This window comes from Carassius auratus, chromosome 21 (assembly GCF_003368295.1).
Source record: "Carassius auratus strain Wakin chromosome 21, ASM336829v1, whole genome shotgun sequence".
Taxonomy (NCBI): domain Eukaryota; kingdom Metazoa; phylum Chordata; class Actinopteri; order Cypriniformes; family Cyprinidae; genus Carassius; species Carassius auratus.
The window spans coordinates 3,399,031-3,418,946 of record NC_039263.1 but is presented as its reverse complement, the minus strand read 5'-3'; the positions used below and the strand labels follow the sequence as shown (position 1 = coordinate 3,418,946).

Sequence of the window (19,916 nt, the reverse complement as noted above, 5' to 3'; positions counted from 1 at the left end):
TGCACTGCACCACCTTTTCCTGTTTATATCAAGTGACTCTTTTCTTTCAACTCCACTGAGTTCTGTTTCTGAATCAGCCAGAAATCTCTTTCCTGAACTAAAGCATCTCTCGTTGTACCTCATTTACCCCCCACAGATAATGATCGAGTTTTGCCCCGGAGGTGCAGTCGATGCCACAATGTTAGGTAAGACCTGAATCTCCTGTTGCTTCCCTTAATGTTTTCGTTTTTATAAAAGCCCCCTGCTTCCTTTTGATGATCTTTTGTTATTAGCTCATGGGTGAGTAGGCAAACTCATTTTTCTCTGAAGTTTAAACAGGATATTGCATTATTTTGGGTGTTTTATTAACGAGCCAGTCAAGGTCACTTAAAGTTCATTGACTTTGGTTACACTGCCCTGCCTCTCAAACTCAGGTTTATTGAATATGCATGTTTTGTGTGTTTGACATTGACAGATTTTTCATTTTTTAATTGTAAAATACTTTTTAATAATAAAAAATAGGGTTCAATTTGGCTTTATATAATATAATATAGTATAATATAATATAATATAATATAATATAATAGCTTTTTTCTTTTGAAGTGTTTGACGCACTGGTCTGAAGAGTTTATTGTTTGTGTCCTTTCAGAGCTGGACAGGGGTCTTGAAGAGCCTCAGATTCAGGTGGTCTGTAAACAAATGCTGGAGGCTCTTCAGTATCTCCACAGCATGAAGATCATCCACAGAGACCTGAAGGCTGGAAACGTTCTCCTCACACTGGACGGAGACATCAAGCTAGGTTCGTATGTAAACGAATCAGTCTGACGCATCGTTTTGAGTTGGGTGTAGTTTAAAACTGACAACCATGATTATGAAATTTAAACAAGTTGATTTGTGCTGAGGTTTCTCTTATGGAAAAAGCTATATATTTGGTATCATTTGTCTTTTCTTTTCTTTTTTTCTCAAGCACATAAACTCTTTCTGATTTGATTTTTAACTGGATTGTAAAAAAAACATGATTGATTTGGAATACTCACGAAACAACTCTGTACTAAGATTTTATTTTTGTATTTTTTTTTTTTATTGTATTTTATCTTAATTTTATTTTTTTTAAAGAACACTCTTATGCCAACCAAGGCTCTATGTATTGGATACAGTTACACTAAAAATAACATTTTTGCATGTAAAAATAAGTGATTTTTAAGCTTCATTACTCCAGTGTCACATTATCGTTCAGAAATCATACTAATATGAAGATTTGCTGCTAAAAAAAAAAACATTTCTGATTAGTGGATTCAGTGTTGATAAGTAGTTTTGCTGCTTCATATTTTTGTTGAAGCCATAATAAAACATTACCATTCATTTAATTCTTTCATTCAGCAAAGGCCATATTAAAGTGATCAGGTGTGCAGCTGTGGTGCCTTAAAAGGCTTTTTAGGTAGGATTTGTTACAGAGCAAAAGATCTCCTACTAATTCTTTTGACCTTTCTCACACCCTTACACACACACACACATTCCACACTTCCTTGAAACCTTGTATGAAAGTTGTGTTGTAAAGTACCACAGTTTGCCAAGAGCTGACTCATAATATTTCATTACACTGCTCTGCTCAAGTCTCACTGGATTTAGTGATTGAATGAGCAAATTATTCCCTCTGAATGCTGCTTCACATCTGCTCCACACATGACTGAGGAGTCGTATATGTCATAGCTGACACAGAAATACATATCCATATAGCATAATACACGCATGCTAGGCAGACCCCCCACCACCAAAAACAAAACAAAATGCCATTTAATTGCTAAAAAATTAAGTTCAAACCACTATTATTGTAAATTATTTTTTTCCTATTTTAAGAAACTTCCTGTTATCCAGGAATCTTGGAAAAAAATTTCCACAAAAATATTAAGCATCACTGTTTTCAACATTGATAATGATCACAAATGTTTCCTGAGCAGCAAATCATCATATTATTCAGATTTCTGAAGATCATGTGACACTTAAGACTGGAGGAAAGATGCTGAAAATACAGCGGAGCATCATAGAAATAAATTACTCTTTAACAGATATGCACACAGAAATTTTTTACAGTTTTTACTGTATTTTCAATCAAACAAATGCAGCTTTGGTGAACAGAAGAGGCTTCTTTCATTTAAAAACATTACAAAATCTTACGAACCCCAACATGTAAAATAGTATAAAATATATGTTATAGGTTTTACCGATTACAATGTGGCCTTTTTGAAACGGGGATGAAATATTCATGTAATCCAACATTATCTGCTTTTTTTGTTACAGCCGATTTTGGAGTTTCTGCAAAAAACACCAAAACTCTTCAACGACGAGACTCTTTTATTGGGACGCCATATTGGTAAGTGCTTTTGCTATTAAGTGCTATCTTTTATTAACGTCTTCATCAACACCTTCAGATGTTCACTCATGTTTATTTTGTGCTATAACTAGTAGTAAAGAGGAAGAGATGATCGCTTCATGTGCTGCTTAAACTGAGCTCAATCATTTTGGCACTCCATAATGCATGATATAATTATACAAAACAGACTTATAATTAATAATTACACATTTCATGAATTCCGATCAAACTAATAGAAAGGTAGGGGTTTGTTGTGTCCCACAGGACTAAAGCAATCATTAACTAGAGTTCAGTTTGAATGTCCTGATATTAAATATCTTTCTTATCTTTGTACTTCCTTTTAAGGGCTTTATCTGACTCGTAAACAAACGTTATCAATTCTATTAGTGGATTGTAGTAAATTCTTTCAGTCACTGGCTAACAGTTTTTAGTAGATGACTTACAATTTGTAGTCAATTACAGATTACATGACAAAATTTGTTTTTAGTAGCACAATCTGGATTGTACATATTAGGTAATGTAGTCTGATTGCATTAAACTTTTAGATTACCTTGGATATAAATTATTGAAACCTTTGGGGGGGGGGGGGGGGTGCTTCAAGTAAATATTTTAGGTCAAAGTTGTTCGCCTCACAAAAAAGCTTAGGAATCTCTGAAGTACACAAACAAACATAAATAAACATGAAAATGTGACATTAAATGACCGAAGGCTTCCAGGTTTTAAATATTTTTGTCCATACTTTAAATATGTGTCATAAATAACACGGGTATATTTGTATCAATAGCCAACAATACATAGTATGAGTCAAAATGGTCAATTTTTATTTTATTCCAAAAATAATTTGGATGTTCCATGAAGATATTTTGTAAATTTCCTACCATAAATACATCAAAACATTTTTGATTAGTAATATATATTGCCGAGAACTTCATTTGGACAACTTTAAAGATGATTTTCTCAAACAGATTCCAGATTTTCAAATAGTTGAAATAGTTGATAATTTTGATTGTTTTTTTGTTTGTTCTTTTTTATTGCTGTCAAGTTATTAATCGGGATTAATCGCATCCAAAAAGTTTTTGTTTACATAATGTGTGTGCACTGTGTATATTTATTATGTATATATAAATATAAACTCATACAGTATATTTTTGAAATAATTTACAGTATATTTTTGAAATTAATATATTCATGTATTTACATGAATATATTTATATAATTCATATCATATATTTATCATATATATATCATATATAAACTTATTACTAATACTAAACTTAATACTAATATAACATATTAATATTAAATGTATACATGCATGTGTGTATTTATATATACTTAATGAAACACAGTACACGCTCATATTATGTAAACAAGTTCTTATTTTTTGATGTGATTAATCGTTTGACAGCAGTAATATTTATGTATGTATATGTATGTTTGTTTGTTTATTAAGAAACTGAATAAGAAGTGGTGTGACTCAATACATTATGAATATTTACTGCCTTTGTGTGAATGATATGTAATCATGTAATCCATAAAAAAGTAACTGTAATCCAATTACAAGTACCAAGTACCAAATACTTGTTCGCTTCACTGGGAATGTCCTGTTTACAGACATTACAGAATGTCTCTTGTATGTTCAGGATGGCTCCAGAGGTGGTGATGTGCGAGACAATGAAGGACGCTCCATACGACTACAAAGCCGACATCTGGTCTCTGGGCATCACGCTGATCGAGCTGGCTCAGATAGAGCCGCCTCACCATGAGCTGAACCCCATGAGGGTCCTGCTAAAAATCGCCAAGTCTGAGCCTCCCACCCTGGAGCAGCCGGCCAAGTGGTGAGCCACAACGATTTCAGTGACTCGCATCATTACTGTGAGACTCCCTCATAAGATGGGCTGTCCTGTGAGCACAGCTGGGGCTTTTTTCTTAGATTTATAGCAGTTAACATGTCTAGAATATGACTGAATACGATTATATCCCCCTCTCGGGCGAATGTTTAATGGTTTTGTATATTTCAGGTCGATGGAATTCAAGGATTTCCTGAAAAAAGCTTTGGACAGAAACCCTGAGACGAGGCCAACGGCTGCTCAGCTTCTAGAAGTAAGAAATCGCACACATAGACGTGTCACGTGTCCACATACTGTACATCACCGCTGCTCTCGTGTAATTTAACGGGAAGACATTTTGAGACCGTAGTATGTGCAAATGAATGCGTGTGAAGGAAACGGCCGCCACAAACCCCAAAGGCTTCCTGTGCTGCTGGATGAAGGGAATTACAGCAATTTGCATTCTTCCTTTAGGAGATTTCTCCACCTCCACCCTTCCGCTGAACTGAGCACTTGAGGAGTTTACAAAATGAAAAAGAGCATGCACGGTAGAAGTGCTGTAATGAAAACGGCCCAGATTAGTTCTGAACCTGCTTCAAAACCTGCTGGAAATTTGATTAGAAATGGCAACACGATAGTTTACATCAAACTGTTAGAATGATGAGCAGGGATGGTGCAGATGACACAAACACAATCCTCGAATCCTCAAAACCGCTTTTCCTTCAGTGGATAATTTCCACTTGTAGTTTTTGCATTTATTAGTAATTTTGCAAGTATATGTGACCCTGCAGCACAAAAGCAGTCTTAGCACAGGTATATTTGTAGAAATAGACAACAATACATTGTTTGAGTCAAAATTATATATTTTTTATCTTATGCCAAAAATCATTAGGATATTAAGTAAATATCATGTTCCATCAAGATATTTAGCAAATTCCCTACTGTAAATATATCAAAACTTAATTTTTTATTAGTAATATGCATTGCTAAGAACTTCATTTGGACAACTTTAAAGATGGGGTTTCATGCATCAAAACATTAAAACATTTATAGCAGCTTTAATATAAACATATATATACACACGCACACACACACACACACAGATATATGTGTATATATATTTGTATGTTAAAATGTCTATTTAATTTTTTTTTCTCAGAAGATGGGGTATCTTGAAAATGTCTAAAATGTTACTCAATGTAACAATAAGACATCATTAAAAGGCTTATTTTATAACCACAGCTAAGTCCTAATAAAAACTAATCAACATTAATTTTATATCCTTGCCACTGTCCTCCACACCACTAGATTTAACGCGTTTGTCAGCAAAATCTTTGAAATTTAGTCTGATCACTTTTTTATTTTGTTGTTTTATTTTTGCATTAATATATCTGTTCCGCTGAATAACAATGGAACATTATTTAACCCATATTTTTACATTTTGAGTTATTAGTATAAGTTATTTGAAACATTAACACTATGTATATAAAATCACTTTTGTGAATTTACTTTAATGCCGATATCAAAATGTGGCATTATTTGTAATTCCTAATGTTTGGCTGGTAGTTCTCCTGCTGTTGTCACATGTGCTAGGAGTTAATTTTGGACACCTGCAGAGCAGCCACTGAATATAGAGTAACTCATGCTCTGATAGCACTCTCTCTTCTGGGTGTTTCGTATTACATATTCATTTAACGCTCTGCTGCGTACAACACAGCCTGGAGACAGGTGTTTGCTGGGCTGAAGGTGACATTGCATGCTTTTCTGTGCGGAGTTCATATATCAATTTATAGACTGTTAGAGTGCCAAACATTTACTGCAACGTCAGTCTTTATAGACCAGTCTCTAGTTGAAGACTGAAACCAAGGTGGAGGTCACGAGACTTTAACACACCTAAAACAGCATCACATGCACTTAAGAGCATCACATGCATGTCCACAAAGGCAGCTTTTATGCAGTGTCAGTGTTCGACATGGCTACATGGACAGGCTGTTTTGAGCAAACTATGAATTGGGAAGCAGTTTAGGATGCATGGTAATGTGAATTGGGATGCATTGGCTGTAGTTGAGCTCATCGGTGAGGGTAGTTGATATGTTTCTGGCTGCATGATTTTAACGCTTGACTTGCGCTCACATACGCTCGGCGGCTGGGAAGCTTCAATTAAACAAGGTGTAACTCAGCTGAATAATAAATGAGAGCAGTGTTTCTCTCCAGTACACTGCTGCTTTCACAGTTCAGTACCCGAGCACCCGCTCTTCTCCTAATTAAACCCCAGACTCACTCAAGATCAACATTTCATTGGGTTTTTTTGTAATTGACTGCCAATTCTGCTGATCACAAGTGTATTTCAAGTGAATCTGAGAGGTCACATGACGTTATATTCAACTACAGCAGGGTTTTGAGTAGAAGAACACAGTGATGAATTAATCTCCCAGTTTATTTGTTGTGTGTGCTGCTCAAGGTGACGTATTATTGTTAATATGCACAGTGAATAATCTTTGTGTTTCAGCATCCTTTCGTCAGTTCGGTGAACACCAACCGCCCGCTGAGAGAGCTGGTGGCCGAAGCCAAAGCCGAGGTGATGGAGGAGATCGAGGACAATCATGAAGAAGCAGAAGACGAGGACCCTGCAGACCTCTTATCTGTACGAGTCACACATCTCTCACTGTATACATGCACTGCTCATGGAAAAGTGCTCGGGGCATGAAGAGGGACAGACGTCTGTAATTGTTAAAGTGTGGAAAGTTTATTCTGTGATTCAGGGCGGGTGTGTCCATATGCCGTATGCTTAGAACTCAATTAATTATGCAGATATTTACCATAGCAACTTTACCATTGCTGCAGTGTATATGATGTATACACAGTGTGCACATTTGTTTTATTTGGGCTTAAAACGGTCTATAACCTTACGTTTAGCTTCAGAAAACTTGTAGAAGCCCTTTTGCATGGTTGCCAGGTCTGCAAAAAAATTTAAATAAATAAACTAGCCCAACTGCATGTTTTCCCCTCCACCCCGAAATAGTGCTCCAAGTCGTTTTAATACACAACTATACACAAAAACAACAACAGTGTAAAGTAGCATGATTCCTGCTGTAAAACCAAGGACTTGGCAACACACCGCTTCCCTTGATGTCGCATTAGAGCACAATGCTGTTGTGACATCACTTCCTCTCATGTGTCTGTAACAGGACTTGCCCCCCCATCCAACTTTCACATCAGCGTCTCTCTTTAAAGATCTCTTCGAGGCCGTGTGCAGTAAACGTGTTGACATGACACAATGGTACAAGCGTTTCAAAATAACCCCTCGTACACTTCCTCCTCCGCTCCTCATCTGGCCTTCATGTACAAAAAATGAAACAAAGGACAAGCCGTCCACATTTCTTCAGAGTTAAATAAAGCACAGGACAATTGGTTCCTGGTTTTGGCAAGGACACAGTTATAAGGGTGAAGGCCTGCAGCTGTGTACGAGTTTACTGACCGTTTCTGGCCTGTCTCCAGCTTTAAGTGTTTACAGAAAATAAGTTTGTTTAGTTACAGCTCATATCTAGTTGACGTCTATATGATGGAAATGTATGGTAAGAATGTAAATTGTCAGGCTTTTATCTCACGTAAGCCGCTTTCTGTCTAGGTGCCCATCAAAGACCCGTCAGAAACCAGTGAGACCAGTTTATACGGGGACCATCACCACAATGGAGCTCCAATGGAGCTCGAGGAGGACCCCAGGACTCCTGCGTCCACCGAAAACCCTTTGAAAGACCAGGATGATCTCAGCGACAGGTTTCCAGACGAGGATCACGACAAACCTGAGAGCGAGGCGTCAGGCAAGACCTCCAGCTCGGACTCCGGCATCGAGGATGGAAAGAGCACACCGACCTCCGAGGAGGAGCCCAAGACGGTCGAGAGCTCAGAGCCAGAGCTAGCTTCTCGGAGAACACCTGAACCTTCAGAGTCATCCGGATCAGAGCAAGCCTCAGAGAAACCGGAGAAGGATGAAGCTCTTAGCACGAGGGAGACGCCCAGCCAGCAGCCGCATGCCATTCTGAGCCGAACCGAGACTAGAGACCCAAACAATCGCATGTCTGTGATGAGCGACCGCTCCTCACTGGCTGGAGAGGATGGGGAAAGGTTATCAAACGGCAGGTTATCGAAACGATTCTCTGATGTGACGAGTGAGAACATGGACATCAGCTTGAACCTGTCCGGGGATATGTCCGTCAACAAAGACTTGGGCACCATCTCTATACGGGTGAGTCTGTGTTTAAATCATGTGTTCATTTACAGGTGGACAAAAATGATTTTCAAAACCTCAACTCCCCTTCTGTGTGCTGTTCACACTATCTGCATGGAACAGCAATGACACACTTGCTCTTATGTGTGTGTGTGTGTGTGTGTGTGTGTTTATTATCAACATCTTCCCTCATGGACTTGTATTGTGCTCCAGTGTAACCTTCAGAAACGATAGTTTTGAACGCAGAACATTACTGTAAATGAAGTCATTGATTTGCAGTGGCTCGTCTGTGAGGCTGGCGTCATGCATTTCTCCCGAGCGCTCTTTGTCTCTGGTGCATTCAGCATTGTGCCTCGGTCTCTGTGTGGTGATTGTTAAGTTCTGCAGAGAGCTGCCTCGTTGCTCATTTCTGTCATATTTGCAGCGTGATGCAGACGCTGAGCTCCTCTTGTCCTTCAGTTCTGACACTGCTCCGTCAGAAAGCAAACATTGATGCACTCTGCACAGTGTGGGAATTGTGGCTCTGTCGCGCTGAAACCACATCACAGGACGAGTGTTATATAGAAACGACAAACGTGCTGTCAGTGTCTATCTAGAGAGGATGAGAGTGTTTGCTCTGCTGCGTCTCAGAATGGTTCGTGATCACGACGAGATCCAATCAAATACGATTTCAACAGTGTCTGATGATCCAATTAAACCAAACGACAAATCATCCAGATATTTGAACTTTGAACAAATACTTCCATGATGTTTAAATATTTACAGTTTTTGAGCTGCTAACACTTCCTGTCAGAACTGGTTTTAATCTCACTTCTTCCGGTTCAGACGCTTCACATGGTTTTGCTTCATCTTTTCTTCTTTCTTGCTCCAGTTTAACTATTCATTATTCCTCTGGGTCTATAAATCAGTGCTGTTTTAGTATATGTTTGCATATACATATTTTATTATATATATACTAATGTTTCAAAAGTTTGGAATCAGTAAGATTTTTTATATTATTTGTTGTGTTATATTTGAAAGACGTCTTTTGCCTGTAAAGGGTGCATTTATTTGATCAAAAATACAGAAAAAAACGTAATATTCTGAAATATTATTTCAATTAAAATTTAATATTTTCTATGTATATATCTGTTAAAGTGTAATTTATTTCTGTAAACAAAACTGTATTTTCAGCATCATTACTCCAGTCTTCAGTGTCACATGATCTTCAGAAATATAATGTGTGTGTGTGCGTGCGTGTGTGTGCGTGCGTGTGTGTGTGTGTGCATATATATATATATATATATATATATATATATATATATATATATATATATATATATATATAAAACAATTTCAGGATTCTTTGAACTATAAAAAGTTAAAAAGCACATTATTTATTTATTTATTTATTAAGACTTTAAATCTAATATAAGACTTTTATATCACACTTTTTATCAGTATAACATAATTTCTAAATAAAATCATTAATTTAAGTATTTGAATTAAATGCCATTCTTTTAAACTTTTTTTATTCATTAAGCAAAAAAAAAAGTAAATAAAAGAAAAGAAAACTGATCTCCAACTTTTGACATTAGTGTATATATATATATATATATATATATAATATTCTTATTCTATTCAAAAAAAAAAAATCTAACTACCTTTCTAATCTTTTTGTATTCTATTTTCTTTTCATTTATTATGCAATTGTGTGTGTGTATGTGTATGTGTGTGCGTGTGCGTGTGTGTGCGTGTGTGTGTGTGTGTGTGTGTGTATATATATATATATATATAAAAAAAATTCAGGATTCTTTGAACTATAAAAAGTTAAAAAGCACATTATTTATTTATTTATTTATTAAGACTTTAAATCTAATATAAGACTTTTATATCACACTTTTTATCAGTATAACATAATTTCTAAATAAAATCATTAATTTATAAAAAAAAGAGAAAAAAAATTATAAGTATTTGAATTAAATGCCATTCTTTTAAACTTTTTTTATTCTATTTTCTTTTCATTTATTATGCAATTGTATATGTATGTGTGTGTGTGTGTGTGTTAAGACCTCTAACTCTAGCTTGCTCTATTCTTTTTTTATTCTGTCTGTTTTCTTTATATTATATTATTTAAAATCCCATGCTACGTGTACTGTGTTAACCTAACTGAGACTTGTTATAGCACTTATATATCATTGCTCTTTTTGTTGTTTTTGATTGCTTCCACCGTCCTCATCTGTAAGTCTCTTTGGTTAAAAGCGTCTGCTAAATGAATAAATGTAATATATTTGTATATTTGAATTAAACTCAAGTATATCAAGTTAAATTAGATAAGGATTGTTCCATTGACTGTACCTCAAGTGTGTTCAAATCGTCAGGTAACATGCATTTTATTTTAAATATTGCGTTTATTTTAATGGTTTGCTTAATAATTTGCCACCAAGTTCTGCGTGTATTTTATTTGTATTTCTTAAATCCCCAGTTCTTTAAAATCCTGCTTCCACACCCACGACAGCCTCCGTGTCCTCACTACCATTTCTCTCTGGTTTATCTTTCCTCCAGGACAACAAGAAGACGCTGAAGCGCACGCGTAAGTTCCTGGTGGACGGTGTGGAGCTGAGCGTCACCACCTCCAAAATCATCTCTGACGACGAGAAGAAAGACGAGGAGATGAGGTTCCTCAGGCAAGTTCACGCTCTTTAGCAAACTCTTAAAAATAAAAACCTAGCAGCATTTTTCCACTTGATCTTGGATCTCGGCTGAGTAAACAGACTATTTCAGTCTCAGGTCCGAGACCTTGTCCTTTCCAAACGGGACATAAATACACAAGGGAAGCTTTGTGTGGAGCCAGAGGAAGTGGGCTGCTTTTAAAGGACAAACGGAGAGATCAGATCTCCCTTAAACAGATCAATCCATCATCTAGATTCCTGTGAAACACCTCAGCTGCTGATACACACACACACACTTCTGCCATCTTCTGGTGTGATGGAGAACTCACATGTGATGTTATATCCCCTGACGAGAGCACAAACAACACCTCGTACAGGACGGATTTGACCCTAAAATCAAGATTCAGATTTTTGAGTCTGCTATTCAAAGTTTGTGATCAGCAAGATTCTCGAGTCTCTTTTGCTCATCAAGACTGCGTTTATTTGATGAAAAATACTGAGAAAATTTTAATAATAATGTGAAATATTTTTGCTATTTTAATATACCTTAAACAGAATTTATTCCTGTGATTCAAGGATGATATATTTTTTGAGGAAACGTTTTCAGGATTCTTTGATTCTTTTTATTCAAAATATAAATCTCTTAAAAGAATATAAGTCTTAAGAATCACTTTTTATTAATTTAACACATCCTTTCTGATTAAAAGTATTAATTTCTTTCAAACAAAAATGAAAAGATGCTCTGCCCTCAGACTTTTGAATGGTAGTGTACATTGTTACTTCTATACGTCATTACTTGTATAATGGAGTAGAAATGGAAATAAACACATTATAGAAATAAATTATATTTTAAAATATATTGAAATACAAAACGTAATTTTAAATTGTACAAATATTTAACAACATATTTTTTTTAATCAAATAAATGCAGCATTGATTATAAAAAAAAAAAAAAAAAAAACTAACTTTTTTTTTTACTGATCCTAAACTTTTGAATGGCATACGTATGGAATTTATTATTATAATTATTTAAATGAATTGTATTAGGCTATATTTGCATAAAGACAGAGAACATTAGTCTATCTAGACTTATATACGGTAATGTCTTTCTTTCTCTCTTTTGGTTCTGTGGTGTTGAAGAATGACAGGCTTCACATTAGATGTGAGTGTGGGACATTCCTCTGGTGTTCTGCTGTCAGTGCAGTCATGTCCTGAATGAGCTGGGGGTGTCTGACTCCTCTGCCGCCACATTCTGAGCATTCTTGGGTCGGCGGGAGACTTCACATGTGACCCGGAGCACAAAACCAGTCAAGAGGGTCGTTTTTCTAAAACTGAAATTCATGCATCTTGAATAAATCATCTTTCCATTGATGTGTGTGGTTTGTTAGGAGGACAGTATTTGAAAATCTGGAATCTGAGGGAGCAAAAGAATTTAAATAATTGAAAAAATCATCTTTAAAGTTGTTCAAATTATGTTTTTGGCAATGCATATTTCTGAGAAAAAAATTAGTTTTGATATATTTACGGTAGGAAACATACAAAATATCTTCATGGAACATGATCTTTACTTAATATCCTAATGTTAAAATTTATCATTTTGACCCATACAATGAATGCATTGTTGTCTATTGCTACAAATACACCATTTGTGCTCCGGGGTCACGTGTGTGTTTTTCAAATGTTCCACTTAAAGGGATAGTCGCCCGAAAGTGAGTATTCTCTCATCATTTACTCACCCTGCTGTCGTTCCTAAGCCGTACGACTGTCTGCAGAACACAGAAGAAGTAACTAATCCACATTGGCTTCCATTGTACAGACATTTCAAACAGATGTTTGACAGAAGAAACAATGTCATGCAGTTTTGGGATTACAGGTTGTTGTGTAACAGGTGATGAATGGTTCCTCACATGTGTTTGTTGATTGACACACGCAGGCGTCAGGAGCTGCGAGATCTGCGTCTGCTGCAGAAGGAGCAACACCGCGCTCAGGCTTTACTCACGCTGAAGCTGAAGGAGCAGTGGGAGCAGATGCAGCGCAGATTCGACCAGGAGATGAACGTGAGTCACTACACTAGATCAGATCACTTTCCCATCAAGGCCATCTGAGATTAGGATGAGTCTGATTCTTCATCAGATCTGGAGAAATGTCGTTGCATCTCATCAATGGATGCTCTGCAGTGAATGGGTGCCGTCAGAATGACAGCTGATAAAACATCACAATAATCCACAGCACTCCAGTCCATCAGTGAACATCATCAATTAAGATGTTTTTAACCCAAATAAACGATGCTTCCTCCAGTGAAAAAGTGTTCTGGTCTGAATCAGGAGATCAAGCAGCATTAAAACAGTTCAAAAACATCTTTATGCTGTATTTGTTTAATCTTTTGTCTGTGGATTATTGTGATGTTTTATCAGCTGTTTGGACTCTCATTCTGACGGCACCCATTCACTATAAATAGTATTATACACTATAAATATTAAATGTTATATAAATCAGGTGAATGGTTTATTATTATACAAAGATTGCAACAGAACTGGACTATTGTGTATGCAAGTGCTTTTGGCTCAGTGCATAAGAAAACATTTATTAGAATTGAAATCTAAACATCAGATGTGTATTTTGGGATGTTTTCTTTCTGTCTAAAAGAAGACCTGTTATGGTTGCACTTAAAATTCCCAGTTTGGGAAAAAAAATAAAATAAAAGCATTGGTCTGTAGTGTCTGACGTTGATAGAAGTTGGGATTGGTTCATGCACAAAAATCATCTTTAAAGTTGTTCAAATGAAGTTCTTAGCAATGCAAATTACTAATCAAAAATTAAGTTTTGATATATTTCTACAATAGGAAATTTGCAAGGTGCTTAATTTTTGGGATTAAAAAAAAAAAGTATAATTTTGACCCATACAATGTGCTACTTATGACTGCTTCTGTGCTGCAGAGACACATATTGCACTCTTAAATAAAATGTCAGTGAATAGTGCTGATATATATCGCTCACAGGCCAAGAAGAAATACTACGACACAGAGCTGGAGACGTTAGAGAAGCAGCAGAAGCAGACCATCGAGAAAATGGAGACGGAGCACACGGTGCGACTGCGAGACGAGGGCAAACGCATCCGCGCAGAACAAGAGAAAGCCTACAACAAGTTCCTGGACCAGATGAAACACCGCAAGAAAGAGGTCCGACTAAGAGTTAAAACTGCACTTTACTGTCATTTCAGTGATCTCTCAAACTTTCCTTGACACAACTGCCAACAATACATTAATGCTTTATTCATGCTATTTATTATAAGGGGGAAACTAGTTACTAAATACATAGTTACTGTAATTTAGTAAGGGATTACTCTTATTTCTTTACTTCTTATGTAATTAAATGTAATACTGTGTATAGGCTGTTGAACATTAATATAAAACACAATACAGTAGTGGATTTAGCATTAACATAGACACAAGTCTAAGCTTAAAATGCATGCTTTTTATGTACCTTCTCACTTTTAAATACTTTGGCGAGTTAATTAAGTATTAATAAGCATTTATTAGGTTTATATTGAAGCAAAAGTATAGTTAGTTCATAGTAAAAATTTAGAGATGAGAACAGGACCCAGAATAATTTATGTAGTTATCTATATTATTTATTTGAACGAATTAAAATAACCGTTTCATGTCTATCCTTGTATCATTCATTAATTTAGATCTAGGATTTAGAAAGTAATTAGTAATAAGCAACTAAATGATTTTTGGAGAGAGTGATTTGTACAGTAATCTAATAACATTGTTGAAGATGTAATTAGTCACTAGTAATTATTTACTGTGAGTAATACATTCATTTTCCATAATAATAATAATAATATATTATTATAATAATGAAATGAACTGAGAAATACATTAAAATGCATAAATTATATTCTAGAACTGTATCTAAAATAAAAAAATAAAAAGTGGTAATAAAGACTGTGAACGGTGAAAGTGTTGAAACCTTTCATTCATATAAATGCATATATTTTATGATATAAATATATTTAATATGTAAACAACTTATTTTCTGAAATATACACATGCTTTTTTATCAAAAGATAACAAAATTAGACGAAAATTATTATTATTTTTTTTATTTTGGATGATAATATGACAGAAAAAAATATTAAATGTGAGATATCATCAATGCACTGACTTTATTTTTTTTTTTTTCTTTATTTTTTAAATAAGAGTAAACATCTAGAAGCAATATGTTTGATTTTGAGAAAATCTAAAAAAACAATAACTTACGACTATATGTTGAAATTTTAATAAATGACAAACTATGACTAGGTTTTTTTGCAAAAAGAGCCACCGACGTCTCGTAATGTTTTCTTAAAAAAAAAATTTAACTAATGCAAAACTCAACTTTAAAATGCGTCACAAAGATTGAAAAGTCTTTGTTCTAACTGTTACGTCTGATCGATTATCTAATGCATTAACATTTGTGACGTTTTTAAATCATAAAGCACGTGGGGTCGTTGTAGTTAACTTTGAATTGTGTCCAATTTGAAACATTTTTCGTCTCAGGTCAAACAAGAAGTGGAGAAGCTGCCCAGGAGTCAGAGGAAAGACAGCCTGAAGATCAAAATGAACAACTTCCAGCAGATGAAATCAGACGAGGTCAGTGAAAGACTTGAAGCTGTGTGCACAACGGTGTGTCTTGTTTTGGTTCCTGACTCTTCTCTGCGCAGGAAGAGAAGTTCCTGGCAGATCAGAGGGATTTTCTGGACTCGACTCTGAAGAGCATCATCGCTCAGAACAAGCGGGAGATCTCCGAGACGGAGCGCCAGTGTCTCATCAAGAAACAGAATCTGCTCCGAGGTATAAATGCACTCAGACCAGAGCATCCTTACCAAATCAGGTTTTACATAGACCGCATGCTTACAAGTGCTGCTGTTGTGTGTCAGAGCGAGAAGCCACAATCTGGGATCTGGAAGAGAAGAACTTGCACGAGAGACACCAGCTCCTCAAACAGCAGCTGAAGGACCAGTACTTCCTGCAGAGACACCAGCTCCTCAAGAAACACGAGAAGGTCTGCAAGCATGCTTGTACAGCACTTTAAACAACCTTGGTTGAATGAGGTAAGGCTGGTCCGTGTCTGACCAGTGTCTGTGTGTCCTGTCACAGGAGCAGGAGCAGATGCAGTGCTACAACCAGCGTATGATCGAGCTCCTCAAGGCCCGACAGCAGCAGGAGAAGAACAGGCTGCCCAAGATCCAGCGCAGCGAGGCCAAAACACGCATGGCCATGTTCAAGAAGAGCCTGAGGATCCAGTCCAGCGGGAGCTCCGCAGAAGACCGTGAGAAGACCAAGCAGGTAAAGAATGTCTCCAGCCACCCGTACAGTATCCTGCTCTGAGAGACCCTCATCTCCTCTCTCTTTCTCTCAGTTCTCCAGGCTGGAGGAGAAGAGGCAGAAGGCAGAGCGCTTGCACCAGCAGCAGAAACATGAGAACCAGATGAGGGAAAAGATCAGCGAATGCGAGGGAAATGCCAGAGAACTGCAGCAGCTGCAGGTGAACTAAACTCTTCATGTTGGTCTTTCTAATAGACGGTCACACTCCAAGTATCTTGGAGAGGTGAAGTGTCTAAGTCGCAATATCTAACTACTGGGGTGCCTCAGGGTTCTGTTCTTGGACCACTTCTCTACTGTCTACATGGCATCATATATAGACGGTCACACTCCAAGTATCTTGGAGAAGTGAGGTGTCTAAGGTGCAACATCTAACTACCGGGGTGCCTCAGGGTTCAGTTTTTGGACCACTTTTCTTCTCTGTCTACATGGTATCATATATAGACGGTCACACTCCAAGTATCTTGGAGAGGTGAGGTGTCTGAGTCGCAATATCTAACTACCGGGGTGCCCCAGGGTTCAGTTCTTGGACCCCTTCTCTTCTCTGTCTAAATGGCACCACTAGGTTATGTCATTGAGAAACATGGCTTTTAATATCACTGCTTTCCTGATGACACTCGACTCTAACTCGAAAGTGATAAGTTAGATACATGATGCTGATTTTTTTTGTTGTTTTCATGAAGAATAATTATTTTAAATGTATGTTTTTTAATTTGCAAATAAATGATCTAGTAAAGTACACACTAATGAGCCACTCAGATCCAAAAACTCTAATTACTTATTTTCTAAAACATGTTTTACTTTAAACCTGTTAGAAATCCAAAGATGTTGTGTTCCAAATTTGAGATTGATATCACAAAAAAATGAGCTTTCATTAAGATTTTGTTTGGCTGCGGTATCGAACATTTCCACTAGGTGAAATTTGTTTGCAATGTTTACAAATGATGATCCAGTATATCTTTAGAAAGTGAACAGCACATACTAGTATAAACATAAATATATATCAATATAATATACATCACACCATTAAACATGCATCGTTTTCAAATCCCTCTAATTCCAAATTCACATTCAAATTCAGAAACCTCTGTCAAACGAAAAAGCTGTGTGTGTCTATTAGTGTTTCCGCAGCCTGATCTGTGTGATTGTCTCCTGCAGAACGAGAAGTGTCACCTGCTGATAGAAAACGAGACGCAGCGCCTGAAGTCTCTGGACGAGCAGCACAACCAGCAGCTGAAGGAGTGGAGGGAACGCCTCAAGCCCAGGAAGAAGGTCTGCGCTTCACCAAACACATTAATTACACACTACAGGTCAAAAGATTGGGCTCGGAAGATTTTGAAGTCTATACCGCTCACCAGGACTGCATTTGATAATTTGACTGGGGGAAAAGTTGTTAAATATTGCAATTATAAACACAGTTTTTATATTTTAATGTTACGCCTTTTTAATACAGGCCTATATTAATCTGTTCTACTGTAATTTATTGCAGCGATCATAACTCCAGCCTTAAGCATCACATGATCTTCAGAAATCATTCTAATATGCTGATTTGCTGCTGAAAAAACGATATATATATAGATATATTAGATTGCTGAATTTCTTTTTATTATAATATAAAGGCATTAAAGCAATGCATTAACTTGTATAGTGACTACGGTTTAAATGAAACTGGTTTGACAGTAATGAGAGGGAAGATGTTATTGTCTGATGTGGATAATCTTTTGAAGTCTAATGTGTTGTTGTTGTTTCCTCTCTCTCTCTCTCTCTCTCTCTCAGGTCCTAGAGGAAGAACTGAACCTGAGGAAGAAAGAGCAGGAGCTTTTCTTCAAGATGAGTGAAGATTCCCAGTGTCAGAACGTCGGCTCACCAAACAGACTCACAAAGTTCGTCCCGTACGTCGATTCGTCCACCACATGAGCCAAGCACGAGAAACTTCAACCACATGACCCTGAAGCCAAAGAAACACAGATACTGACAAACACAGCGTCTCTTTAGAGTACACTCACCTTCATTCATTCAATAGTGACCAACAGAGATGGAAGTGTATTGATGCATTCATTCAAACGCAGGGATTTTCTACTGGTGAGTAAGAAACATTGAACGGCGTCGTTTCTTTGCGCCTTCGTTTATTTAAAAGCTACTGTTGTCATATTATGTTCAAGTTAGCAAAAATTGCATTGCCAAATATATTGCACAAATCTTGCATATTCTTATATATTGTATTTTTTCTATGATCATTTAATATATATATTGCAACTCATCACTTTTCTTTTATAACCAGTTTCCTTGTACAAATGTTTAAATGCTGATTTTATTTTTAAGTCTTTCTTTACTAAAGTGAAAAAGTGTACATTTTAATTGGTACATTATTTTACCGAATGTTTTGTTGTCGTTTTATGTTTTAGACCGCAACTAGTTTGCTATTTTTATTAATCTGCAATGTTCACCAATATGTGAGTTATTGACTGTCAGTGGCACATTTACTGTAAATGCATCACACTGGACGAGAGCGATGAGACCCACGGCTTCAGAAATGAGCTTTTCATGCATGTTTTCTTCAGTTTATTATTTATCATTTGTTATATGTTGCTGTCTAAAGCACTGTCACCTAACCAAAGTGCAATATGTTGCTGCCTTCAGCTTTTATACAGGTGTTATTTTACAACAACTTCCATTCTTTAGCCATTTTAAGGATATCTATTTACACAGCCAATACCTACTTTTTTTCTTTCTTTTCTGAGTCTGTAACTCTGTGTAGCCATAGGATCAGTGTGGGTGATGTATGAAAGTGTCCAACCAGAGTATCTATAATAAATGAGATGTTTATTATTCATCCTTACAGTTCTTTTGGTGTTGATCACTGTCTTTGAGGACTTGGCATTAGAAGTAACTTTTTATAAAACGGGTTTTAGTTCAAAAAGGCTAAATTCTATTCTCTTTTGCTAAACCTCATGTTTATCTAAACCTGTACAAGTTTATTTATTCTGCTGAACAATAATAATAATAATTATATTTTAAAGAATCAGTTGACCGTAGCCATTGACTTCCGTAGTATTTTCCACTTGAAAGTCAATGTCTGCCGTCAACATTCTTTAAAATGTCTTGTTCAACAGAAGAACAGACATCAAACCGGTTTGGATTAATCAACGATCAGGTGAATAAATGATGACAGAATTTAAATTTTTTGCTGTACTTTAAATTGTATAAATCTGGTACTCTTAAAAAATTAATTAATAAAAAGAAAGTCTCCATTCCAACTGTGATGTACAGTATTTGAAATAAGAAGAAAAAAGAAAACCTGTTGCGCCACCTAGAGGTCAAAGTAGGTTTTAGTCCATTATTGATGTGAGATTGATTAATATTTCACTTTATTCAACAGGTAGTTCTGCTCCACAAATCTGATTTAATTTGTAGTTAATTATGAATGAAACCACTGTCTGTATTACTAATATTATTACATGTTTGCTGCTTTTCTAAGTGTTTTTTGGT

General features: G+C 36.2%; 1 protein-coding gene across 1 annotated transcript in view; it reads left to right on the top strand.

Annotated features, from left to right (window-relative positions):
• Positions 1-19,271, top strand: part of stk10 (serine/threonine kinase 10) — a 35,485-nt gene extending 16,214 nt beyond the window's left edge. Inside the window, exons 3-19 of the mRNA XM_026195500.1 lie at positions 137-185; positions 629-778; positions 2,278-2,350; positions 3,994-4,188; positions 4,372-4,453; positions 6,689-6,823; positions 7,808-8,425; positions 10,952-11,073; positions 12,992-13,115; positions 14,058-14,237; positions 15,603-15,695; positions 15,767-15,896; positions 15,983-16,107; positions 16,203-16,391; positions 16,465-16,590; positions 17,586-17,699; positions 18,204-19,271. Coding sequence (XP_026051285.1) covers positions 137-185; positions 629-778; positions 2,278-2,350; positions 3,994-4,188; positions 4,372-4,453; positions 6,689-6,823; positions 7,808-8,425; positions 10,952-11,073; positions 12,992-13,115; positions 14,058-14,237; positions 15,603-15,695; positions 15,767-15,896; positions 15,983-16,107; positions 16,203-16,391; positions 16,465-16,590; positions 17,586-17,699; positions 18,204-18,344 — 2,646 coding nt within the window. The 3' untranslated portion in view covers positions 18,345-19,271. The remainder of the gene's footprint in view (positions 1-136; positions 186-628; positions 779-2,277; positions 2,351-3,993; positions 4,189-4,371; positions 4,454-6,688; positions 6,824-7,807; positions 8,426-10,951; positions 11,074-12,991; positions 13,116-14,057; positions 14,238-15,602; positions 15,696-15,766; positions 15,897-15,982; positions 16,108-16,202; positions 16,392-16,464; positions 16,591-17,585; positions 17,700-18,203) is intronic.
• Positions 19,272-19,916: the final 645 nt, after the last annotated feature.